This window comes from Rhinopithecus bieti, unplaced genomic scaffold (assembly GCF_001698545.2).
Source record: "Rhinopithecus bieti isolate Rb0 unplaced genomic scaffold, ASM169854v2 scaffold_13900, whole genome shotgun sequence".
Classification (NCBI taxonomy): Eukaryota; Metazoa; Chordata; class Mammalia; order Primates; family Cercopithecidae; genus Rhinopithecus; species Rhinopithecus bieti.
This window is the reverse complement of record NW_016808376.1, coordinates 3,658,246-3,683,521: the sequence shown is the minus strand read 5'-3', so window position 1 is coordinate 3,683,521 and position 25,276 is coordinate 3,658,246. Positions and strand designations below refer to the sequence as shown.

The following is a 25,276-nucleotide window of genomic DNA, read 5'->3' as shown; positions in this document are numbered from 1 at the left end:
CACAGAGATAAAATTAAATAGCTTTCAACAGTCAACTTCTTTAGATTTTAAAGAGAAAAAGAGAGCTAGACATTTGTTTTAAAAAGTCAATTGATTAGGAGATAAAACCCCATAAGAATTTCTTCTTTCCCTCTCGATAACAAAAGTGTTTGTGTGTTTCTGCTATTCTTGTTGTTTCTTCTTACTTGTAGTTAGTGGACTCTTTACTAAGCTTGATAATTTCCCCCCCTTTAACCGCTAGTAGTTACTTAAATGTGTTGATTCACGAGACCTTAAAAACATAAAGAAGATTTTATTATTTAAGGACAAATAGCATTCTTTTAAAGTGGTTCATTGTTCATTGTTGGTAAATGTAATTGTCATCATCTTGTACGATTATAAAATTCCGTTTTGAAAGGAAGGATCTAAGTATTTTTCAGTTGCTTTTCATAACACTCAAATTAGATGAAATATCCATCTAGCTTAAATTTTAGGCTGGGCGCGGTGGCTCACGCCTTTAATCCCAGCACTTTGGGAGGCCTAGGCGGGCAGATCACGAGGTCAGGAGATCGAGACCATCCTGGCTAACACAGTGAAACCCCGTCTCTACTAAAAATACAAAAAAATTAGCCGGGTGCGGTGGTGGACGCCTGTAGTCCCAGCTACTCGGGAGGCTGAGGCAGGAGAATGGCATGAACCCGGGAGGCGGAGCTTGCAGTGAGCCGAGATCGCGCCACTGCGCTCCAGCCTGGGCGACAGAGCGAGACTCCGTCTCAAAAAAAATAAAAATTGAAAAATTTAACACAAATTTGTAGCTTATGTTGATGAAAATATTTTGTGTTATTAATAACTTTCATGTGACTGATGTAACACTTTGCACTCCATCCCCTTTTTGAGCTTGTGTGCCCTTTGGAAGGCAGAACAGGCAGAAAGCATTCTTAAGCAGGACTAGCACTGAACAACCATATAATTGATTATTTACAACATAAAGGATTTTATTTTGTGAATAATGGATGAACAGACATAGGACTTCAAGATTTCAGTAGGGCAGGGTGATATTTTGTATCAGCCCTCCTTTTTACAGGGGTAGAGGATTTTACAGGGGTAAAGGATACCTCCTTTTTACAGGGGTAGAGGATTCCGAGAAAATGGAGTGTCTGACTTTCATAATTCCTTAACTCATAACTTCCTTAACTCATTTTAAAAATCCCTATTAAAGCTGAAAACATTTTACTGCGTTGTTACTTCACTGACCTGTGCCTGAACAGGTAGCACAAAACTGTCTTCTTTAAAATGCATAGCTGGACCGGGCATTCACGCCTGTAATCCCAGCACTTTGGGAGGCCAAGGTGGATGGATCACGAGGTCAGGAGATCAAGACCATCCTGGCTAACACGGCGAAACCCCATCTCTACTAAAAAATACAAAAAATTAGCCGGGCAAGGTGGCGGGTGCCTGTAGTCCAGGCTAATCAGGAGGCTGAGGTAGAAGAATGGCATGAACCCGGGAGGCAGAGCTTGCAGTGAGCCAAGATCGTGCCACTGCACTCAGCCTGGGTGACAGTGCAAGACTCCGTCTCAAAAATAAAATAAAATAAAATAAAATGCATAGCTGGCCGGGTGCAGTGGCCCACGCCTTTAATCCCAGCACTTTGGGAGGCTGAGACGGCTGGATCACTTGAGGTAAGGAGTTCAAGATCAGCCTGGCCAACATGGTGAAACCCTGTCTCTACTAAAAATACAAAAATGAGCCAGGTCTGGTGGTGGGCGCCTGTAGTTCCAGTTGCTCAGGAGGCTGAGGCAGGAGAATCACTTGAACCTGGGAGGCGGAGGTTGCAGTGAGCTGAAAACCTGCCACCAGTCTCCAGCCTGAGCAACAGAGTGAGATTCCAACTCTTAAAAAAAAAAAGAAAATAGCTATATATTAACATTTTTGGGGGAACTCATAAAAAGTCTCAAAGTAGATTGGGCTACTTGGGAGAAGAAAATGAAGTGAAGTGCAAGGGACAGGCCAACAAATAGAAGAAAAGTGAAATGATCTTAGACTAGGTAGCACGAGGAAGGAAAAAAAGAAGAAAAGTGAAATGACATAGTTTAAGAATATCTGATGCTGTTTTACCTCAAACTTTGTTGAAAAATACATTGAAAAAGACAAGTAAGATAAAAGTTTTAGAAATTCAAGATCTGGTTCTTGGAAAATCAAAATAGAGAAGTGTGTAGAAAATATAGTTTAAAGAAAAGAACATTAAAAGTTTAAGAAATGAGCAGATGATATGCTTAAAATATTTTGAAACCACTTGAAAATCTCAGTGAAGCATAATGTTTTGAAAAAAATGCACATTTTCAAAATTCATTCAAGATAAAATACCCACATAGAACAGTAATCATGGAAGAAAGCGTTAAACTTATCAATTGACTGGGCACACTGGCTCACACCTGTAATCCCAGCACTCTGGGAGGCCGAGGCGGCGGGTCACCTGAAGTTAGGCGTTCGAGACCACCCTGACCAACATGGAGAAACCCCATCTCTACTAAAAATACACACTTAGCTGGGTGTGGTGGCACATACCTGTCATCCCAGCTACTCGTGAGGCTGAGGCAGGAGAATTACTTGAACCTGGGAGGTGGAGGTTGCGGTGAGCTGAGATCACGCTATTGCACTCCAGCCTGGGCAACAAGAGTGAAACTACGTCTCAAAAAAAAAAAAAATTCATCTTAAATAGAATAAGACTAGAAAGCTTAACTGAGTATTTTTAGCCTTTCAAGGAAGAAATAATATCGCTTGTTCCAGAGCATAGAAAGCTTGTTATTTCACATATTAAAAGTTCTAAGAAGAAGGAGCAAGAAAAGCACAAGCATCGGCCAGTCTCACTTTCGAATGTCAATATAAAAATTCCAGGTGAAGCGCTAGCAAATCATATTTAATGCATAGCATATTAAAAAATAAGAATCCAGCATGACCAAAGGAGACTGATCATAGGAATGGAAGGATGCTCTAACACAGGCAATCTATTAACATATATAACATCAGCAGGAAAGGAAGTAACTATGTGAATGTCCCATTAATTGCTAAAAGATAATTTGATAAGTTAGCTTTTGCTTGGTAAAATGTAATATTATTACAAAAGTAAGATGCTACTTCCTTAATATGAGGAAGAATGTCTTAGACTAAATGCTAGCAGTATACTTAAGAGTGAGTTACCAGAGATATTCATTTATCTAACAAATGTGTATATTGAGTATTTGCCTATGTTCCAGGCACTGTTTGAGTGCTGATAAACTGTCTGCCATGGAACTGAACATTTCTGGTGGGGAGGGGTAACAAATGAGTTAACCATAACAAATCAATTATTTACTACTTTAAGTGGTAAATTCCATTTTTAAAAGTAGTGCAGGTAGGCCTGGGTGCAGTGACTCATGCCTATAATCTCAGCATTTTGGGAGGCCGAGGCAGGTGGATCGCCTGAGGTCGGGAGTTCGAGATCAGCCTGACCAACATGGAGAAACCCAGTCTCTACTAAAAATACAAAATTAACCAGGTGTGGTGGTGCATGCCTGTGATCCCAGGTGCTTGGAAGACTGAGGCAGGAGAATCGCTTGAACCTGGAGGCAGAGGTTGCAGTGAGCCGAGATTGCGTCATTGCACTCCAGCCTGGGCAACAAGACTGAAACTCTGTCTCGAAAAAAAAAGTTTTGTAAGGGGATTGGGAGAGGTAGGATGGGTTAGGTGCAGTTTCCTTGGAGTATTCAGAATGGGTCAAAACATGGAGACTGGGACTCTCCTTAGGGAGGGAGTAAACAGTATGGATATTTAGGGAAAGCATATTCCAGCCCAAGTCAAGGACCATTCCAGAGTCCCTGAGTCAGATCCTCAGCGAGGAGCCAGTGGGCCTGGTGCAGGCAAGCTGGGAGGTATGGGAGAAGAGGGTGGATCAGTCCCTGAGGTCATGGAGACGCTGTTTGCTGCTATAGAGTTTATATCTGGGCCTCCTCACTCCCAGTGTGTTGCTTTGCCATCTTGTTACCTTTGCTCTGGTACTTGTACTTTTCTGACCTGAAATTGTAGCAATGGCAGCAAAAGAACCTCTGCATAAATTTAAATCCTATATTTGAATTTGACAACTGATTATGAGCTGGAAAAGAATACTTTATTTGTTGTTAAAATGGATATGGAAAATAAATGAAGAACCTAATATTCTAACTAAAATTTGTAAATGTAATGTTAGTGTAAATTCATCTATTATTTAAGAACATTAAATGATCATTTGCTCCAAGCCTTTTTTTTTTTTTTTAGCGCTAGCAACATTAGGGAAATTATTACATGTTTATAAGAGTAACTTATAGGGGCCGGGCGCGGTGGCCCACGCCTGTAATCCCAGAACTTTGGGAGGCCAAGGCAGGTGGATCACGAGGTCAGGAGTTCAAGACCAGCCTGGCTAATATGGTGAAACCCTGTCTCTACTAAAATTACAAAAATTAGCAGGGCATGGTGGTGCTCGCCTGCAATCCCAGCTACATGGGAGGCTGAGGCAGAAGAATCGCTTGAACCCGGAAGGCAGAGGTTGCAGTGAGCCAAGATTGCACCACTGCACTTCACTCCAGCCTGGGCAACAGAATGAGACTCCGTCTCAAAAAAAAAAAAAAAAAACCTTACGGGACACCTTATTTTGTAATATCTTTAGAGAGTGGTGGGACCTATTTTGTGCGTTGGATTCCATGTGATAGCAGCTTAGACTTTAATTGATAAAACCTTAAAAATATTTTAAATAAACATTTAAATTTTAGCATTAAATGTTTTTATATAATGGATTATAGTTTTCACTGTTTCTTTAAAGAAGGATGATTTATTTTAAAAAATTATTGCGGTATTGCTACAAAGCTATCATATTGCCAACTTCTCTCAGCATCTGTCTTATTTCTGCAATGGTGAGTGTAATATCCACTGTATAGAGTGGTTATTAGGTTTAACAAATTGAGTTATATATATTAGGCCTAGGACAGGGCCCAGCACATTAGTAAGAACTACTTTGCTTAGAAATTGTAATAGCCCAAGTTTTTGAGGAGTGCCACGTTTTTGAGACTTTTAGGTATGAATTTAACCAGTTTCCTCCTTTCAACCATACCTTTCTTCTTTTCAATTTTTTTTTTAAATCTTTTTGAGATAGTTTCACTCTGTGGCCCAGACTGGAGTCCCATGGCATGGACTTGGCTCACTGCAACCTCCACCTCCCAGGCCCGAGTAGCTGGGATTACAAACAGGCCCCACCGCACCCAGCTAAATTTTGTATTTTTAGTAGAGATGGGGGTTTCTCCATGTTGGCCAGACTGATCTTGAACTCCTGACCTCAGGTGATCCACCTGCCTCAGCCTCCCAAAATGCTGGGATTACTGGCCACCATGCCCTGCCTAACCATACTTTTCAAATTTATTTCCATCCTTCTTTTTCCTCTGTGTCCCTTTAGCTAAGGGTTAATGTATCCATCTGAGGAGCTTTCCAGATCTAATTATGCGGGTTTTTTCCTGATGATCAAACATTTTCATATATTATTGTATGGTACAGTGATGTACTCAGCAATAATCTTTTTTTGAGATGGAGTTTCACTCTAGTTGCCCAGGCTGGAGTGCAGTGGCGTGATCTCGGCTCACTGCAACCTCCACCTCCTGGGTTCAAGTGATTCTCCTGCCTCAGTCTCCCGAGAAACTGGGATTACAGGCACCTCCCACCACGCCCGGCTAATTTTTGTATTTTTAGTAGAGATCGGGTTTTACCATATTGGTCAGGCTGGTCTCAAACTCCTGACCTCAGGTGATCTGCCTGCCTCAGCCTCCCAAAGTGCTGGGATTACAGGCATGAGCCACCGTGCCCGGCCTCTACTCAGCAATAATTAAGACTTGTATGATTATTTGTTTCTGTTCTAATTGGCTTTAAGCTGTCATAATTTTTAAGCTCTTGTAATTTTACAGTTTTTAGCTTCCTCTCTCACTGTTGGCTCCATTACTTGCTGCTGTCAGTACAGCTGCTTTTATCAGTTCCTCACTACTTCTCATCTTCAGAGTCTGATCTGCTGAGTGTTGAATCATTGAGTAATAACATCTATGACAGGAATGGAAAATAAATTTTAGCTTGTGTGTTGATTCCAACTAGTAGTGGTCACCTGGAGTGCTGTGCTAAGCAGGATTCTGGAGCATCATTCCTGTGTAATGGGAAAAAGTGCTCTGACAGTGGAAGAGGGTGGCAGTGTGAGTGCCACAAATTTGCCATTTACTGTCCAAATTAAGATCCTGAATGAGGATCTGAGTGGGTTCTGTAATGAGTGAAATATGTAAGTTAGTGTATAGATTTTGTAATATTGTTTGCCGTCCTCGAGGCTTTTTCAGTTTCTGAGTAGCATTCATTCATTCATTCATTCGTGTGATGGAGTCTTGCTCTGTCACCCAGGCTGGAGTGCAGTGGCGTGATCTGGGCTTACTGCAACGTCTGTCTCCCAGGTTCAAGCAGTTCTCCTGCCTCAGCCTCCCGAGTAGCTGTAACTACAGGCACATGCCCCCATACCCAGCTAATTTTTTTATTTTTAGTAGAGACAGGGTTTCACTGTGTTAGCCAGAATAGTCTCGATCTCCTTACCTCATGATCCGCCTGCCTCAGCCTCCCATTACGGGTGTGAGCTACCGCACTCAGCCTATTGATTACCTTTTTGCTTTAGACCTTGGGGTTTCCAAATAACTTACCCTAAGATGAAGGAAATGGCTTTAAAGGATATTGTCTTACACTAAAGAAGTTACCTTGAGATTTGTAAATATGCAGTTACTCAGTAATTATGTGATTAAAAATTTAAGTCGTGTCAAAACATACTGTTGTTTTTTGTGTGTGTGCGTGGTGTTTCATATTTTATCAAAATTACATATTCAATAAAATTATAGCTATGCAGTAAATTCACGGAATGGGGAATGCCAGAATATTAATAAAATTTCAAAAGTCTCATTGAATTTTCAAACACTTCTTTATGATGGCAATAAATAGGCATGTCTGTATGATTATGAGTTTTAAAATCATTTAATGTGTGAATACATCTGAAAAAGTTTAAATTTTAAAATGAATTATTTTTGATATGTCTTTCCTTTGACACATATCACATATAACTTTTGCAGGTTGGATTTGCTACCATTTTATGCAAGATTGGTTGCTACATTGCATCCCTGCATGTCTGATGTAGCAGAGGATCTTTGTTCCATGCTGAGGGGGGATTTCAGATTTCATGTATGTATTTAAGCATTTATTTTGTAATATATATATTCTTATACATTGAGTGAGGATTCTTTAAGAATGTAATTGTTGGTAAGCATATTCTTGAAATTTGATAGTGGTATAACAGTTTAGAATTTATGGCATTCTAAATTTTTGAAAAGTGATTTACCTAACGAAGCTTGAAATTGATCAGTGATATTCCTGTTGGGAGGTGAGCTGTTGCTGCTACCTTGTTCCCCCATTGCAGGAATGGCACTTTTTTGCTTTTCTAAGGTAGAAATGCTTCTCCAAGGTCAAGACAGCCAGAGCCTTCATTGGTGTTTCCAAAAGAAACATAATTGGCCACCATGAGTCAGGGTGTGGTGCCACATAGGATAAGGTTCTTTAGGTGCTTGGGTCCAAATGTGTGGCGTCTACAAGTTTCCATCAATACTGTGATACTAGTGAGTGCTGCCATAGCCCGTGTTTCTTTGATTCTTGCCTTAAGAAATTTTACCTTGGATCATGGTGGGTTTTTTAAAGATCACCCTGGGAAATAACAGGGGCCTGTTACCAGATGGCTTCCCTTTCTCTCTAGCCCTAGAAGTATGAACAAACTATGTGTTAGTGGTTCTCCCAACCCATGTTACCCAGTTAGTTCATGGAGGTACTTCTACTTCAAATACAGGCTTGATAGTGGGGAAATGATACTGCCAGAGGTGACTGAAAGTGGACATTGTTAGACTGTGAAAAAACATGAAATTCAATTGTTGTTAGCCAATGGAAAAATGGTGTTTACAAAACTTTGCTTTATCATAAGTTGGTCAGAATGCAAATAAAAACGGGAAATGTCTGCACGTGCTATCTCTCACTCACTGTGCACCAGTCAGTAGTATTGCCAAGCTCTCGGAAGAACAGACAAAATTCCCGAGGTAGGAACTCACGGTGTAGTTGAGGACACAAGGTTTAAATAAAAATGAATCCTTAAATGTAATAGCTGTAAGGAATTGCATGCTGAATTGCCAGGTGAATTATTGGAGAGTGGGTGCTTTGAGTGCAAAGGAAGGAAAGAGTCTCTTGCAAAGGAGAATAGTCTGTAAGCAGTTCTTGTTGTTATGAGATTTGTAGTTAAGATCTTTTTGGGCCAACTTTTGCTAGGTTTTCAGATTTTCATACATAGTAGTACGTAAGGGAAGGTTTCTATGTTTAAAGAGGTTGGAAACACTGAACTCAAGTTAAATGGTTTTGTTTTGTTTTGTTTTAAGAATTCTCTGGGCCGGGCGCGGTGGCTCAAGCCTGTAATCCCAGCACTTTGGGAGGCCGAGACGGGCGGATCACCAGGTCAGGAGATTGAGACCATCCTGGCTAACATGGTGAAACTCCGTCTCTACTAAAAAACACAAAAAACTAGCCGGGCGAGATGGCGGGCGCCTGTGGTCTCAGCTGCTCGGGAGGCTGAGGCAGGAGAATGGCGTGAATCCGGGAGGCGGAGCTTGCAGTGAGCTGAGATCCGGCCACTGCACTCCAGCCTGGGCGATAGAGCGAGACTCCGTCTCAAAAAAAAAAAAGAATTCTCAAAACATTAATATGGTAATGTGCTCTGTGAATCTCCTGGAGGGCATGCATATGGAACTCATCAAAGAACACACTTTGACAAATGCTGCTAGTTCAGAGACAGATACATCAGAAGCCGTGATATTCTTGTTGGTATGTTTAATCCCATTGTACAAAGAAGTAACTGTTTTACTAGTGGACAGTATGAGTTATTATATTGGTTATATGCCTATACCCCTCAACCAATCCCCAAGTTAAAACACAAGTTCCTGGACCAAGCATAATTAGTGCTTTTGGTGAAAAACTTAAAATTAATAAAATTCTATATGTACTCTCTCATTTGAAAATTGGGGTGAGAGTTGGGGTATTGGCATTTTTATTGTACTGCTGCAATGCTTCATTACAAGGGAAGAATATCAGAACTCCAGGAGCACACTTTGGAAACCAGTGCTCTCGGAGAAGAGAAGAAAGAGCACTCTACATACTTGATCACCGTCTACTTCCTCCAGGATCTGGCCTTCCTACCCCGAATCTATAGGCTTTGCCAGCGATTTTCTATTAGGCGGAAACATGCTCACCACTCACATCCTTAAAGTGACAGCAACAAACACCTTTTCTCAGCATCCCCCGTCCCCTCCCCCAGCCACAACTATTTCATTCCCTTCTTATTGAAATGTTTTACAGTATACTTGTCTCTGTTTCTCCTGACATTTACCTTTTGATTCACCATCATAGCAGCACCCTGGCAGAGACCACCAGTTGTTTTTCCGGTTGCTTGTTAGTTGGTGTCTCTGTAGACTCGAAACTGCCAGACTCTCCTGTTTTTTAGGAAGCCTGCCTCTGGCTCCACCACATGCTAGCATTGTAAGTTTGGCCAACTTAGACTCAAGTGTTCTAAACCTTGGTTTCCATGTCTACCAAGTAGGGTTAATAATTGCATTTTTAGAAATAAGATTGTTCTTAAGGATTAAATGAAATAATGCATGTATAGCTCCTCACATAGCATCTGTACATAAATATCATTTAATAATAATTATACCTTCTATACCACCATTCTCTCCTGATTCTTACTTGTGTTACTATTCTTAGTCTCCTCCACCTTTTTTCCTAGCTGAGTTTCGTTGTTGGGATTGGCTCAGCTTTCTTCCTTCAGCCTCCTTTTTAATGGGATGCATTTAGCTGGCCTTTAATTCATATCTATTTTTCAACAACCCCAAATATATATATCTTGCCAGAACCTCTCTTACGATACTTAGAAAGTTTTCATGTACTTTGAGCTAAATTGGTCCCCAAACCATATTCATTATTTTCTTCTTAAAAATGTCTTTTACTTCCTTGAATCTGCTTCTGTATTTTCCCTGTAAATTTACAATGTATTTTATCCAATTACTGAGATAAATACCTCTACTTTTGCATCTAGACATTTAGGAGCCATTGTTTACTGAATTCATTTGATACTGACTTATACAACAACTAAAATCTAGCATCGCCTCTTCGTATCTCCTGCCACTGTCTTTCATTTTCTATACCTGGAGTTATGATAGTAGATTTTTAACCAGCTTTTCTTGTCTCTGTCTTCTACCTAGATCCAGTGTGTTTCTGCAATCTGATATGTTTTCCCCCCTAAGAACCTCAGCTGAGAAATAAAGCAGGTTAACAAAGCCGTGTGAGATTTCATTGGCAGTTAAGGAAATTCTAGTTGAAACAATGGGTTTGCTAATTTAACTGACAATTAGAAAAGGTAATAGACATGAGAAACCAACATTCTCAGGTACTTCAGGTGGGAATCTGGTGAAGCTGTTTGGCACTGGATTTCAAGAGCCCTAGAGGCATTCATACTTTGGACAACTCCGAGGACATGTCCTAAGTAAACAAATCTATGTACCAAAAAAGGGTGATTCACAGTATGACTCTAATAGGGAAAACTGATCATCTGAAAGCCCAACAGTGGATTAATAAAATGGCCATATAATCACAATGCTGAAATGATGGAGAGCCATTAGAATTGATGTTTACAAAAACCTTTTTAGGGCCAGGTGCGGTGGTCCACACCTATAATCCCAGCATTTTGGGAGGCCGAGGCGGGCAGATCACCTGAGGTCGGGAGTTCGAGACCAGCCTGACCAACGTGGAGAAACTCCATCTCCCTAAAAAAAGAAAAAATACAAAATTAGCCGGGCGTGGTGGCGCATGCCTGTAATCCCAGCTACTCAGGAGGCTGAGGCAGGAGAATCACTTGAACCCAGGAGGCGGAGGTTACTGTGAGCTGAGATTGCACCACTGCACTCTAGCCTGGGCAACAAGAATGAAATTCCATCTCAAAAAACAACAACAGCAACAACAAGTTTTTATATCAGAAAGTACTTTTTTTCAAAAGCAAGATATGAAATCTCACATATAATAAACATACACTTAAAATGCTTAGAAAGTAGAGAAGAAAAAACAATTACATGTGAGTATGTTAACGTGGCAGTCTTTGGATGGTGGGAATATGAGGAATTCTTTTCCGTTCTAGTTTTCTGTGCTCTCTAAAGTTTCAGTACGGCCCACTTCTTTAGTGATGAAGGGGACAACTTTTTGTTTTGTTTTGTTTTAAGAGATGGTATCTTACTCTGTCACCCAAGGTGGAGTGCAGTGGCATGATCATAGCTCACTGCAGCCTCAAACTTACGAACTCACGCAATCCTCCTGTTTCAGCTTCCCAAGTAACTAGGACTACAGGCGCATGCCAACACACCTGACTGGGGAGAGACAACTTTTATTTAACATAAGCAAATTAAGTCACTGACATTTTAAAATTAATCATCTCCCAACTTTTAATTAAGTTTCTTTGTTAAAATAAGTTGACTACATATCCCCATTATAGTTATATTTATTTCAAAATTACATACCTTGGCAATTGTACCAAATACTTTTGTGCATTGTAAACCATACAAAAACAAATGGAAATGTGTGAGATAAAACATATAAATAGAATTTCCAGTTTCCCCTCCCTACTCCCAAGTAGGTAGTCTTATGCACTCTACTTTGGAGATACTGGTTCACAAAATTTTTTTTTTTTTTTTTTTTTTCGAGACGGAGTCTCGCTCTGTCGCCCAGGCTGGAGTGCAGTGGCTGGATCTCAGCTCACTGCAAGCTCTGCCTCCCGGGTTTACGCCATTCTCCTGCCTCGGCCTCCCGAGTAGCTGGGACTACAGGCGCCCGCCACTTCGCCCGGCTAGTTTTGTATTTTAGTAGAGACGGGGTTTCACCGTATTAGCCAGGATGGTCTCGATCTCCTGACCTCGTGATCCGCCCGTCTCGGCCTCCCAAAGTGCTGGGATTACAGGCTTGAGCCACCGCGCCCGGCCTAAGCCTTCAGTTTTCTGATCTGAAAATGAGGGAGAGTGAGATCATTGATTTATAACACTTCATTTAAATATTGTATAATTTTGTCATTTTTATTATATCTAACCTCCGTAACCTTTATAATATTTCAGAATAATTAGAATTAATGTAAATATATGATGTGGATGATACAGCCTGTTAACATGTTTTGAAAACTAGAATGCTTAGTAATGCTTAAAATGGTGTGATATTCCGTAGCAGTTGATGAAGAGGATATGCATCCAGCCTCATCCAAGGAGACTTAAAAATACGTATATGTATTTCCCAACCCTACTGACCCGAAAGACTTAGTTGTAGTATATAGTGGGGTTTTTTTTCTTTTTTCTTTCTTTTTTTTTTTTGAGATCGAGTCTCACTGTGACACACAGGCTGGAGTGCACTGGCATGATCTCATCTTGCCACAACCTCCCCCTCCCAGGTTCAAGCGATTCTTGTGCCTCAGCCTCCCGAGTAGCTGGGATTATAGGCACGTGCCACCACGCCCTGCTAATTTTGTATTTTAGTAGAGACGGGGTTTCACCATGTTGGCCAAGCTGGTCTCAAACTCCTGACCTCAAGTGATCCACCTGCCTCGGCCTCCCAAAGTGCTGGGATCACAGGTGTGAGCCGCCATGCCTGGCCCGTTTTAGTGCGTAGTTTTTGATATACTTTCTTACATGTTTTCCCAAACAAAGACACAATGTCAGTGTAATTTAGAAAACATTTAAAGTTAAAAAAAAAGGAAAGAAAAATACCAGTTTCATTACTTAACAGCAACATTTTGGTGGTTTTTTGTTTTTTAGTTTTTATTTTTACCTTTTTTTCTCTATAGTTTCTCATGGATGAATTATATTTTATGTGTATTTTCTGTTATTTCTCAGAAGCATTTTACCTTGTCATTAAAATACTATTTTATTTATTTATTTATTTATTTAATTTGAGACGGAGTCTCGTCTCGCTCTGTTTCCCAGGCTGGAGTGCAGTGGCGCAATCTCGGCTCACTGCAAGCTCTACCTCCCAGGTTCACACCATTCTCCTGCCTCAGCCTCCTGAGTAGCTGGGACTACAGGCACCCACCACCACACCTGTCTAATTTTTTAATATTTTTAGTAAAGACAGGGTTTCACCGTGTTAGCCAGGATGGTCTCCATCTCCTGACCTCGTGATCCACCCGCCTCGGCCTCCCAAAGTGCTGGGATTACAGGCGTGAGCCACCGCGCCCGGCCTAACATCATTTTAAAAGTTGTATAATCTTCTTTTGTCCTGTACCTTAATTGCTTAGTACCAAGTGAAGTGTAGTCACTACCATCATCATCATTATCCTTACTTTACCAAGTGGGCAGACAGGCTCGGGGAGTTTATATGACTTGCTTAACATAATGTATCCCATAAAGTGATCTTAAGAGCACAGACATTCTAACTCTAGAGCTTTTGCTCTCTCATGCCACTGCAGAATGCATATTAAGCTTTAGCTTTTCCATTATTTGTCAGCAAACATTTATTTAGTGCCCATGTATTAGGGGTACAAATATACAAGGAAGGATAAAATGAGTGATAGTATTTATTGAACTCTTGCTGATCCAAAGCACTGTTTTATGTGCTTTACAAGTGTTAACTTATTTAAGACTCATAACCCTATTAGGTCCAATTTACAGATAAGGACATTGAGACGCAGATTAAGTAACAGGCAGTAAGTGTGAGTAATAGTGCTGGGATTGAAATCCAGCAAAACTGGTCCATAGTCCACACTCAGTCAATCCTCAAAGCTCAGAAAATAAGGTAAATTAATAAGAGAAGTTTTTTATGTGCATGTGTATGAAACATTTATTTGTGAAAGGTTCTTTCTTTATGAAGGCTGTGCTTTCTAAATTACAAGGCTAATAATAAGCAGTCAGGTTTATTCAGTATCATTTTGTTTAATATTAAAAATGAGACTCTAGTTCTATTTTATATTTGTCTCTAATTGCAAAACTATTTTGTATGCTTAAATGATGTCATAAAAAAAAAGTTCTGGCACTTTGGGAGGCCGAGGCGGACGGATCATGAGGTCAAGAGTTCAAGACCAGCCTGACCACCATAGTGAAACCCTGTCTCTACTAAAACTACAAAAAATTAACCGAGCGTGGTGGCAGGCGCCTGTAATCCCAGGTACTCAGGAGGCTGAGGTAGGAGAATCACTTGAACTCGAGAGGTGGAGGTTGCCGTGAGCCGAGATCGTGCCATTGCACTTCAACCTAAGCAACAGTGCGAGACTCTGTCTCAAAAAAAGAAAAAAAAAGTTCTAGGCCGATTGTGGTGGCTCACATCTGTAATCCCAGCATTTTGGGACGCTGAGGCAGATGGATCGCTTGAGGCCAGGAGTTTGAGACCAGCCTGGGCAACATGGTGAAACCCCATCTCTAAACTAAAAATACAAAAATGTAGCCAGACGTGATGGCACGCACCTGTAGTCGCAGCCGCTCAGGAGGCTGAGGCACAAAAATCTCTTTAACCCGGGAGGTAGAGGTCGCAGTGAGCTGAGATTGTGCCACTGCACTCCAGCCTGGGTGACAGAGTGAAGCTGTCTCAGAGAACAAGAAAAGAAAGTGCTAAACTAATTCAGGCCACTACATTATGGTCACTGGTGTTCAAATGAAAGTTTTCTAGACCGTAGGTTTGGTTTTCCGATGAAAATGGAATTCTGAGGTTAAATCCAATTACATTTATCTTGATGTGTCTGTTTGCATTGCACTGTAGCAGCAGGATTTTGTTGCATCTGATAATTCTTGAAATTTGTGCCTAACTAGAAGACTTACATTTGCAAAGGACTTAACCTTTGATGTACAACCATGACTGGTGATAAAAAAGAACAGTGATTATATTGGCTCTTTCGCTGTAATGTATTTATGGTAAAAATGCAGCACAGTTTATAATTATAATACACTAGCCAAGCCTTAATACCAGTTTTGCTTAGGTGAGCACTTGGCATTCATATTTTTAAAGCAGCATTTCCTAAAGTGTGTTCCTTATAGTATTAATTTAAAGGGATGTTAACTAATAGCAGTTAACATTTCAAAAAGGAGGTTCATGTTGCCAAATAAATTTGAAAAACATTGACTTAAAGTTTTCTTTATTTAAGAGACTCTTTAGGCCTGGTAAAATTCATTTCTTCCTCCAAATTACTTGACCGTGGAACTGTTTTGCAGAGCACATCCTGGGACTGGTGTTATACAGAGCAATTTTTTCTTTAACTTACAATAGTTTAAATATAGCAAGAGTTTTTTTTGTTTTTGTTTCTTTTTTTTTGAGATAGAGTCTTGCTGTTGTCACCCAGGCTGGAGTGCAATGGCATGATCTCAACTCACTGCAACTTCCACCTCCAGGGTTCAAACAATTCTCCTGCCTCAACCTCCCAAGTAACTGGAATTATAGGCGCCTGCCACCACGCCTGGCTAATTTTTGTATTTTTAGTTGAGACAGGGTTCCACCACGTTGGCCAGGCTGTCTCAAACTCCTGACCTTGTGATCCGCCCGCCTCAGCCTCCCAAAGTGCTGGGATTACAGGCCTGAGCCACCGCACCTGGCCTATAGCAAGAAATTTTACCCATACATATTAAAAATATCTGGAATGGGCTGGGCACAGTGGCTCACGCCTGTAATCTCAGCACTTTGGGAGGCCGAGGTGGGTAGATGGCCCGAGGTCAGGAATTTGGGACCAGCCTGGCCAACATGATGAAATCCCATCTCTACCAAAAATACAAAAAATTAGCCAGGTGTGGTGGTGGACACCTGTAATCCCAGCTACTCGGGAGGGTGAAGCAGGAGAATCGCTTGAACCCAGGAGGCAGAGGTTGTAGTGAGCCAAGATTGCACCTTTGCACTCCAGCCTGGGCTACAAGAGCGAAACTCTGTCTCAAAACAAAAGCAAAAAATCTGGAGTCAATTTGAATGCATTAAAATAGTTTTATCACAGAGATTCAAAATGTTGATTATGCATTATCTTTTCTCTCTTAATTTTAGGTACGAAAAAAGGACCAGATCAATATTGAAACAAAGAATAAAACTGTTCGTTTTATTGGAGAACTAACTAAGTTTAAGATGTTCACCAAAAATGACACACTACATTGTTTGAAGGTTAGTGCTAAATTGGTTGATTGCTTTTAATTGAAAAGTTTAAAGTTTTAGTTATAAATGGTAGATACAGTGAAATAATTTAATATTTGATTAATCCAAAAGAAGACCAAGAAAGGAAGAAAAAGTAACATTAAACAGGTGTGCAAAATACAAAACAAATAGTTAAGATCTTAGATACTTAGGCAGTTCTACCAGTAATTACGTGAAACCTGAAAAGGGTGAAATACATCAAGTAAAAAGCCTTAAAAATATAAAACTTGATTAAAACAACTACTAGGAGCTATCTACAACCGTTACCCTTAAATATGAAGATGAGAAAAATTAAATAAAAAGATGGGGAAAATAGTACTATACAAATACTAATAAAATGAAAGCTGGTTTCTCTGTATTATTGTAGAGGTTAAAAATATTGACTGGCGCCCGGGCACGGTGGCTCAAGCCTGTAATCCCAGCACTTTGGGAGGCCAAGACGGGCGGATCACGAGGTCAGGAGATCGAGACCATCCTGGCTAACATGGTGAAACCCCGTCTCTACTAAAATACAAAAAACTAGCCGGGCGAGGTGGCGGGCGCCTGTAGTCCCAGCTACTCGGGAGGCTGAGGCAGGAGAATGGCGTAAACCCGGGAGGCGGAGCTTGCAGTGAGCTGAGATCTGGCCACTGCACTCCACCCTGGGCGACAGAGCGAGACTCCGTCTCAACAACAACAACAACAACAACAACAAAATATTGACTGGCGGTAGTTATCTTACTCTGTCATATGAATACAAACATTTCTACCTAAACTGGAACATCCCATACTTATGAGTTGCCATCCCTGGAGAGCTGTAGAAATTTTTTCTCACTTGGCTACCAGTGAGTTCACAATATTACAAGGGGTTATTAAGTTCAACCTGTAACACTTTTGACAAAGGCATGAAATATTATTAGAAATAAAGGGCCAGGCGCCGTAGCTCACGCCTTTAATACCAGCACTTTGGGAGTCTGAGGCGGGTGGATCACCTGAGGTCAGGGGTTCAAGACCAGCCTGATCAACATGGAGAAACACCGTATCTACCAAAAATACAAAATTAGCCAGGCGTGGTGGCGTGCACCTGTAATCCCAGCTACTCAGGAGGCTGAGGCAGGAGAATCACTTGAATCCAGGAGGCGGAGGTTGTGGTGAGCCAAGATCACACTATTGCACTCCAGCCTGGATAACAAGAGTGAAACTCCATCTCAAAAAAAAAAAAAAAGAAAGAAGGCTGGTTTGTAATGATGAAGAGGTTATTTTAACAGGAAAAGATTACCTTTCTGAATCAGTATGCAGCCAATAACATAGCTTCAAAATATGTAAAGCAAAAATTGGCAAGAAATTGGTTTCTATTGCATCATAATATGAACTAGATTAAAACTTACTTGATTCTTATCCATCATGCAAATTGCCTCCCATTTCAAATTTCAAATACTGTATTCCAAAATCTGAAAAAAATTTGAAATCTGAAACATTTCTGGTCCCAGGCATTTCAGATAAGGGATACTTAACCTGTAGTAAGAAATGGGAGGCAATTTGGATGATGAATAAGAATCAAGTAAGTTTTAATCTAGTTCATATTATGTAGTACTATGTTCTTTGCAAATCATGCCATAGAAGGACAAAAAAGGGCACAAAAAGATACTCCTTATAAGCCAGAAAAACCAAGTGATTAAATGATACAATAGAAACCAAGTTCTCAAATGTCTCAGTCTGTTTTAGTTTAGAAAATATGCATAAATAATTAGGAGGGTAAATACTAAAATGTCGTAGTGATGTGTTGTGTCTGTAATTCATATAATGAGCAAATAATACTTTTGTAGTGAGAATTTTGGAAAATAAATATATAGACCAAAAGGCATTGAGAAAAAGTCTCCTGTGTACGTGGCATGTGTTTAAATACAAAACATCTAATAATAAATACAGAAAGGGCTTTGACATTCGTTTCCACATATCTTTCTGTGAAAGACATTAAATATATTGAAGTTTTTCAATACAAATTAATGGCAGAACACAAAAGATGCCCAGCAGTGAACCCGAGTAGACTCACTTCTGTTTTTTACATTTTCCAAGTTCTTCCACACATTAGATGTATGATAATTTCTTCCTCTACTAGGATTGAAGAGTTGCCTTTGTAGTTTTCATCATTCTTCCTGTTGCAGATGCTTCTGTCAGACTTCTCTCATCACCATATTGAAATGGCGTGCACCCTGCTGGAGACATGTGGACGGTTTCTTTTCAGATCTCCAGAATCTCACCTGAGGACCAGTGTACTTTTGGTAAGGGCTTGAGGATCCTGGAAAGAGCTAGAGGTTCTTGATTTACCTGTGCTTCAGAGGTTGAAAATATTGACCAGTGCTGGTTATCTTATTCTTTCATAAGAATACAAACATTTCTATCTAAACTGGAGCATCCCATACATATGAGTTGCCATCCCTGGAGAGCTGTAGACATTTTTCTCACTTGGTTACCAGTGAGTTCACAGTATTGCAAGGGGATAATTAAGTTCAACCTGTAACACTTTTAACAAATGATGCAGATGAGCAGGCACCCAATACTGTTTTTTAGAGCCGTGTTTATGAATGTTTTTGTTATGTTATGAATGTTTTGGTGCATCTGAAACCATTATTCATGTGTCATGTAAGCACATAAAATGTAAGCTTAAATTTTAAAATTAAGGCCAGGCGCAATGGCTCATGCCTATATTCCCAGCACTTAAAAAATACCAGCCTGGGCAACATAGTGAGACCTCCTGTCTACAAACACATTTTAAAACTAGCCAGGCATGGTGGTGCCTTCCTGTAGTCCCAGCTACTCAGGAGGCTGAGGTGAACTTGGGAGATCAAGGCTGCAGGAGCCGTGATCTTGCCACTGCACTCCAGCCTGGGTGACAGAATGAGACCCTGTCTCGAATGAATGAATGAATGAATACCCACACAGCTATAGGGGGGATGATAAAAAGAAATGAAATATAATTACCATCTTCAAAGTGGTTCACCTCTAATGGGTGAGAGTTATTAACTACGTAATTATAATACAATGTTGTAGGTACTGTAATGGGGGGCTGCAGAGGATATTGTGGGCTCGTGGAGGAGGTACTTAAACTAGACTGAGAGTAGGAAAGATCTCCCCTAATGGCTTGATAGTATTTATGGAGTGTGAACTCTGTGCTAGACCCTTGGAATATAAAGTTGGAAGAGTTTCTGCCAAGCAATTTTAATTTTAGAGACCTAAGCTGAGCCTTAAAAGCAGAGAAGAGAAACCAGTTGAATAAAATAGCTGCAGGTAAGACTGGAGGGGAGGGTAGGCACACACTAGCTTATAAGGAGCCCACAGTGCCATGCTAAGGAACTTGAGGTTTTTTTCCTGGTGGCAGTGAATAACTGTTGAAGGATTTTAACTAAGCAGGTAGGGTGGATATGATCAGATTCATGTTTTTAGAAAGATTAGTATGGAGGCGATAACTGCTGAGACCAGGGATAGAGAGAACAGTTAAAAGGCTGTTTTAAAAACCTAGGGAGACAACAATGAAGAAATGAATTGGGGTATGGATGGTTGGGGAGAAACTGGAGAATTCTGACTTGCTATATGAAAATTTTTAGGAGATAGAACTGAGGAGACTTGGTGGTGAGATATAAGGGATGAGGAAGCAGAAAATACACTAAGATAAGACTAAAATTCTGCCATGGGCATCTGAGCAGATGTTGGCACCAGTCACAGACATGGGGGAGTAAAGGGGAGGGAACAGATGATGAGTTTGGTTTGAAGCACATCAGTGCTTATGGGATCATCTAAAATGTATTCACATTTATTTGAGAAGGCATATAACCTTTTAACTGATTTGCCTTCAAAATTATTCTTGGCTAATGTTAAAATTAGTTTGGGGTATGTGTGAGTGTGCGTGTGTGGGGGAAAAGGTTCTAAAGCAGGCCAGATAACAGGTGGAGACTAATTGAGATTAAAAGCTGGATTATCTGTGTACAAGTGATAAGTTAAATGATGCATTCTATTTTGTCCAAAGAACTTACAGGGTGCGGTCATTAAATCTCTAGCTCTATTTAACATGGGAGTGTTTTCTTGTCTGTTTGAAAGACTGAATATTTAACAGGCATTCACTAATTATAGTACAGAGATGTGTCAGTATAGGGGCTTAGGTACAGTCAGTGTACTGTAGAAATCCTAGGAGACAAGAGAAACAGTTATGAAACTTGGTATACCCACAGTTTAACTTATAAATAGCAGAACTTTCTCCTAGTATATGATGATTTTGCACGGATAGAAAAGCAGTCCATAGGAAAGAGTGAATGTGTTTTTAAAAATTCATTCATTTATTCATGCATTGTTAAATATGAATTGCATGTCTCTCAGGCACTGTTTTAGGTGCTACATGTGTGACAGTGAAAAAGATACAGCCCTTGCCCTCCTTGAGCTCACATACACACAGAACTTGAAATCCACCACCACCCAGCACCCCAGTCCACAACACTGCTTGAAGCTCATCAGTGATCTCCCTCTGCACATTTAAACCCAGCCTTGTCATCTTCGTATGCAGTGCTCTCTATTACGCGTCCCCTCCCTCCTCTTCCCTCTTCCGCTGCTCCCTGCTGGGAACACGCTGGCCTTCTGTTCTGTGCCACATCTGCCTTTCTTTCTCCTTGGGCCTCTGCATGCTTGCTCTTCCTGAGGTTCTTCAGCTTTTGTTATCCTTCAGATCCTAGTTTAAATGTCACTTTCTCAGAAAAACCTTCCCTAACCCACCCCGAACTAAAGTAGGTTCTCTGTTGTTTCGGATCGCAGTACTTATTGTTCATACTACTGTTGCAATTATTATTGAAAAGAATAGTAGTTGATTTATTTGTTGATTTTATTCTGTCTTCTCACACCAGACTATTAAGCTTCTTGAAAGTAGGAATCATGTCTGTCCTCTTCACTGATGAGTTTCCCGTGCCTGCCATATTGCATAACACTAATGAAGTACCAAGTAATTTTTGTTTGTTTGTTTGTTTTTGAGACAGGGTCTCCTGCTGTTGCCCAGGCTGGAGTGCAGTGGTGTGATTATAGCTCACCGCAGCCTCCAACTCCTGGGCTCAAGTGATCCTTCCACGTCAGCCTCCCGAGTAGCTGGGACTATGGATGCACACCACCATGCCTGGCTAATTTTTTTATTTTATAGACACAGGGTCTCACTATGTTGCTGAGACTGCTGTCGAACTCCTGGCCTCAAGTGATCCTCTTGTCTCGGCCTCCCAAAGTGTTGGGATTATAGGCATGAGCCATTGCACCTGGCTACTATTCTTTCTTTCTTTTTTTTAAGAGATAGGGTCTTAAGCTTGTCTTCCAGACTGGAGTGCAGTGGTATGATCATAGCTCACTGCAGCCTTGAACTCCTAGATTCAGACAATCCTCTCACCTCAGCTTCCTGAGTAGCTGGGATGACCAGTGCACACCACCATGTCTGGGTAATTTTTTACTTTATTTTTCTTTTATTCTGTTATTTTTTGTTTTAGAGATGGGGTCTCACTCCATCACCCAGGCTGGAGTGCAGTGACATGATCATAGCTTACTGTAGCCTCGAACTTCTGGGCTCATGTGATCCTCCTGCTTCAGCTTCCCGAGTAGCTGGGACTACAGGTACCTACTACTGTGCCCAGCTATTTATTTGATTTGATTTTAGTTTAGTTTAGTTTCGTTTAATGTAGAGAGAAGGGGGGTCTCACTTTGTTGCCCAGGCTAGTCTCAGACTCCTGATCTCAAGAGTCTCTCTCACCTCAGCTTCCTAAGTTGCTAGGATTATAGGCTTGAGCCACTGCCCCCAGCAGATGTTTTTAAAATGACTTAATTATTCAGTAATCTTAATGCTTTTTGGTATGATGCTGTTCTAAGAATTAGGAGTGCTGTTTAAAGATCTTCAACTTGTCAGTGGTTCTCAACTGGCATCTAGTGAGTAGAGGCCAGAGTGGCTGTGAAACATTCCACAATGCACAGAATAATCCCCCACAACAAATTATCCAATTCGAAATATCAGTAGTGCTGAGGCTGAGAAACCATGAAGTAGATGGTGAGTGACTAGATCTGTATTTGTTAGTTACTTACCTCTCCTGAGCTGATACTGAGCAACCCTAGACACATTATAAGATGTTGGGGACTTTTTGTTTTTTGCAGAGACATGTCAGGTGTCTCATACAACATTGGAGCCTTGGGAATGAATTCTTAGTTGTACTGGGAACAGCTATAGTCAGCCCTTTGTTTATATTTTTAGTCCTTATTGTCACTCACTTGTGTATTTGAGCCTTACTTTCCTTAAAGTTCATGTTTTTTGGCAAAGTTATGAAAGAAGTTAGCTTGGTAGCAAAGTTCTGAATATTTTATTGAATGACTAAGGCTAAGTAGTCATGGACTAGTATGTTCTTTTTTTTTTTAAGAGGGAGTCTTGCTCTGTCGCCCAGGCTGGAGTGCAGTGGCGCGATCTCAGCTCACTGCAAGCTCTGCCTCCCGGGTTCACGCCATTCTCCTGCCTCAGCCTCCTGAGTAGCTGGGACTACAGATGTCCGCCACCATGCCTGGCTGATTTTTTTTGTATTTTTCATAGAGACGGGGTTTCACCATGTTATCTAGGATGGTCTCTATCTCCTGACCTCGTGATCCGCCCACTTTGGCCTCCCAAAGTGCTGGGATTACAGGCTTGAGCCACCGCGCCCAGCCCATGGGTTAGTATGTTCTAAAAATAAGTAGTATAACAGTTAGTGTGCTTACATGCTCTTTGATACGCCCATTGATTGTTTTGTCTCACCACCCCACCTCCTTGTGCTCTTTTTTTTTTTTTTTTTTTTAAAGAGACAGGGTCTTGCTCTTGCCCAGTCTGGAGTGCAGTGCCAATCATGGCTTACTGCAGCCTCCACCTCCTAAGTAGCTGGGACTACAGGTGTGTGCCACCACACCTGGCTAATTTTTGTATCTTTTGTAGAGATGGGGTTTCACCATGTTGCCCAAGCTGGTCTTGAACTCCTGGGTTCAAATGATCCTGTCATCTCAGTCTCCCAAAGTGCCTGGATTAGAGGCATGAGCCACAGTGCCCGGCCCTTTCTTTGGCTTTGTAACCCATTACTTTGAAATAGTAAATCACTGAGAAGTTTAGTTAGAAGTAAAGGAATCTTAGAAGGAAAGTGTTTTGATTAATTTGGACTTTTTATTTCAGGAGCAAATGATGAGAAAGAAGCAAGCAATGCATCTTGATGCGAGATATGTCACAATGGTAGAGAATGCATATTACTACTGCAACCCACCTCCAGCTGAAAAAACCGTGAAAAAGAAACGTCCTCCTCTCCAGGAATATGTCCGGAAACTTTTGTACAAGGATCTCTCTAAAGTTACCACCGAGAAGGTAAATCTTATGAAATCATGCAGTAATAGTTAACGTGAGATTTGCAGTAGTGCTAAGTTTATGTAGAGTCTAGGAGAACTGGGGATGGAGCTCAAGTTCCTTTATAATCAACTGTGTAAGTCATCCTAAGAAGGTATTCTTATGATGATACGTGATATTTGAGACATAGGTTTTGTTTTCCTTTTGTGATAACTGTTTGTTCTAATTGAAATAGTAACTCTAGGAAATTTTGATTTTATGTATTTATTTGAAACTATTACTTTCTCTCGGTATTCCATAATAAATTTGTACTTAAATATTTTGCATCAGTACATGGGATCCTAACCTTTAGTAGACTTTATAAGAGGCCCATGATCCCTCTGAAATCTCATAATTTTGAATGTCTGTGGCTATTTGTATTTTTCCGGAAACAGTCTGCAGCTTTCTTTAGATTCTCAACAGGGGTTAATTTCCAGTGAAGGTAAAGAATCACTGACCTATTATGTTAATAATTGTAGTTACCATGTTAGAAACTTCGCTTTTCAGTAAGATATGTCGAGCAAAACATTTCTTGGTGAACTCTACAACTTGACATATAATACAGCATAGAATTTTTTTCTTTTTAGGATGGAAGGTGATAAGAAATTATGTTACAGGTTTGAAAATTGAAACCAGCTTCCTCAATCAGAGGCAGTAGTTGTTTCAAATAGTTTTGGAATTGTCTAAAAGTTTGAAAAGTATAGCATGGCTAAGTGAGTTCTCATACCAGCTTCATTGGAAATGTCAGTCATGTTTAGTGTCTGAAAGATGAATTGTGGATGATAATAGAGAGTAGAGATGAAAGGATTACTTTGCAATTGGCTAATAGTATCCATTTTATATAAGGAGAAAAATGGAAAGACTTTGATTATGGTTAGAGCTCTGCTGATTATCTTGTTGTAGTAGAGGCTTTGAAATAATAATTGCTAACTTTTTAAAATAATTTAATTTAATTTAATAGAGATGGGGTATTGCTATGTTCCACAGGCTGGTCTCGAACTCCTGGGTTCAAGCAATTCTCCTGCCTCAGCCTCCCAAAGTGTTGGGATTACAGGTGTGAGCCACTGGATCTGGCCACTAACATTTTTATAATGTGCCAGACACTTTCCGATGTACTTCACATATTTTTAACTTGTCTAGTCTTTACCATAAACTAGGAAGTAAGTACTTTTTTGTTATCCCCCGTTTACACATGAGGAAACTGAGGTTGTTATACAGTGTCAGTCTTGATATAGTGTCCTCCACCTTAAGGGATCTTTTAGCCAGTTGACTTTGGGTTTATTTAGTTGTTGGAAATTAACGATTTTATTTTTTAAGTGAGATTATTGACTGGCATAGTGGCTCATGCCTATGAGCCAACACTTTGGGAGGCCGAGGTGGGCAGATCGCTTGAGGCCAGGAATTTGAGACTAGCCTGGCCAACATGGCGAAACCCTCATTTCTACCAGAAATACAAAAATTAGCCGAGTGTGTTGGCGCATGCCTGTAATCCCAGCTACTCGGGAGGCTGAGGCATGAAAATTGCTTGAGCCGGGCGCGGTGGCTCAAGCCTGTAATCCCAGCACTTTGGGAGGCCGAGACGGGCGGATCACGAGGTCAGGAGATCGAGACCATCCTGGCTAACACGGT

At 40.7% G+C, this 25,276-nt stretch overlaps 1 protein-coding gene across 1 annotated transcript in view; it reads left to right on the top strand.

The window, feature by feature from the left end:
- Nucleotides 1-25,276, top strand: part of UPF2 (UPF2 regulator of nonsense mediated mRNA decay) — a 122,670-nt gene that overhangs the window by 58,994 nt on the left and 38,400 nt on the right. The window contains 4 exon segments of the mRNA XM_017886701.1: nucleotides 7,128-7,236; nucleotides 16,123-16,236; nucleotides 18,411-18,527; nucleotides 23,444-23,629. Coding sequence (XP_017742190.1) covers nucleotides 7,128-7,236; nucleotides 16,123-16,236; nucleotides 18,411-18,527; nucleotides 23,444-23,629 — 526 coding nt within the window.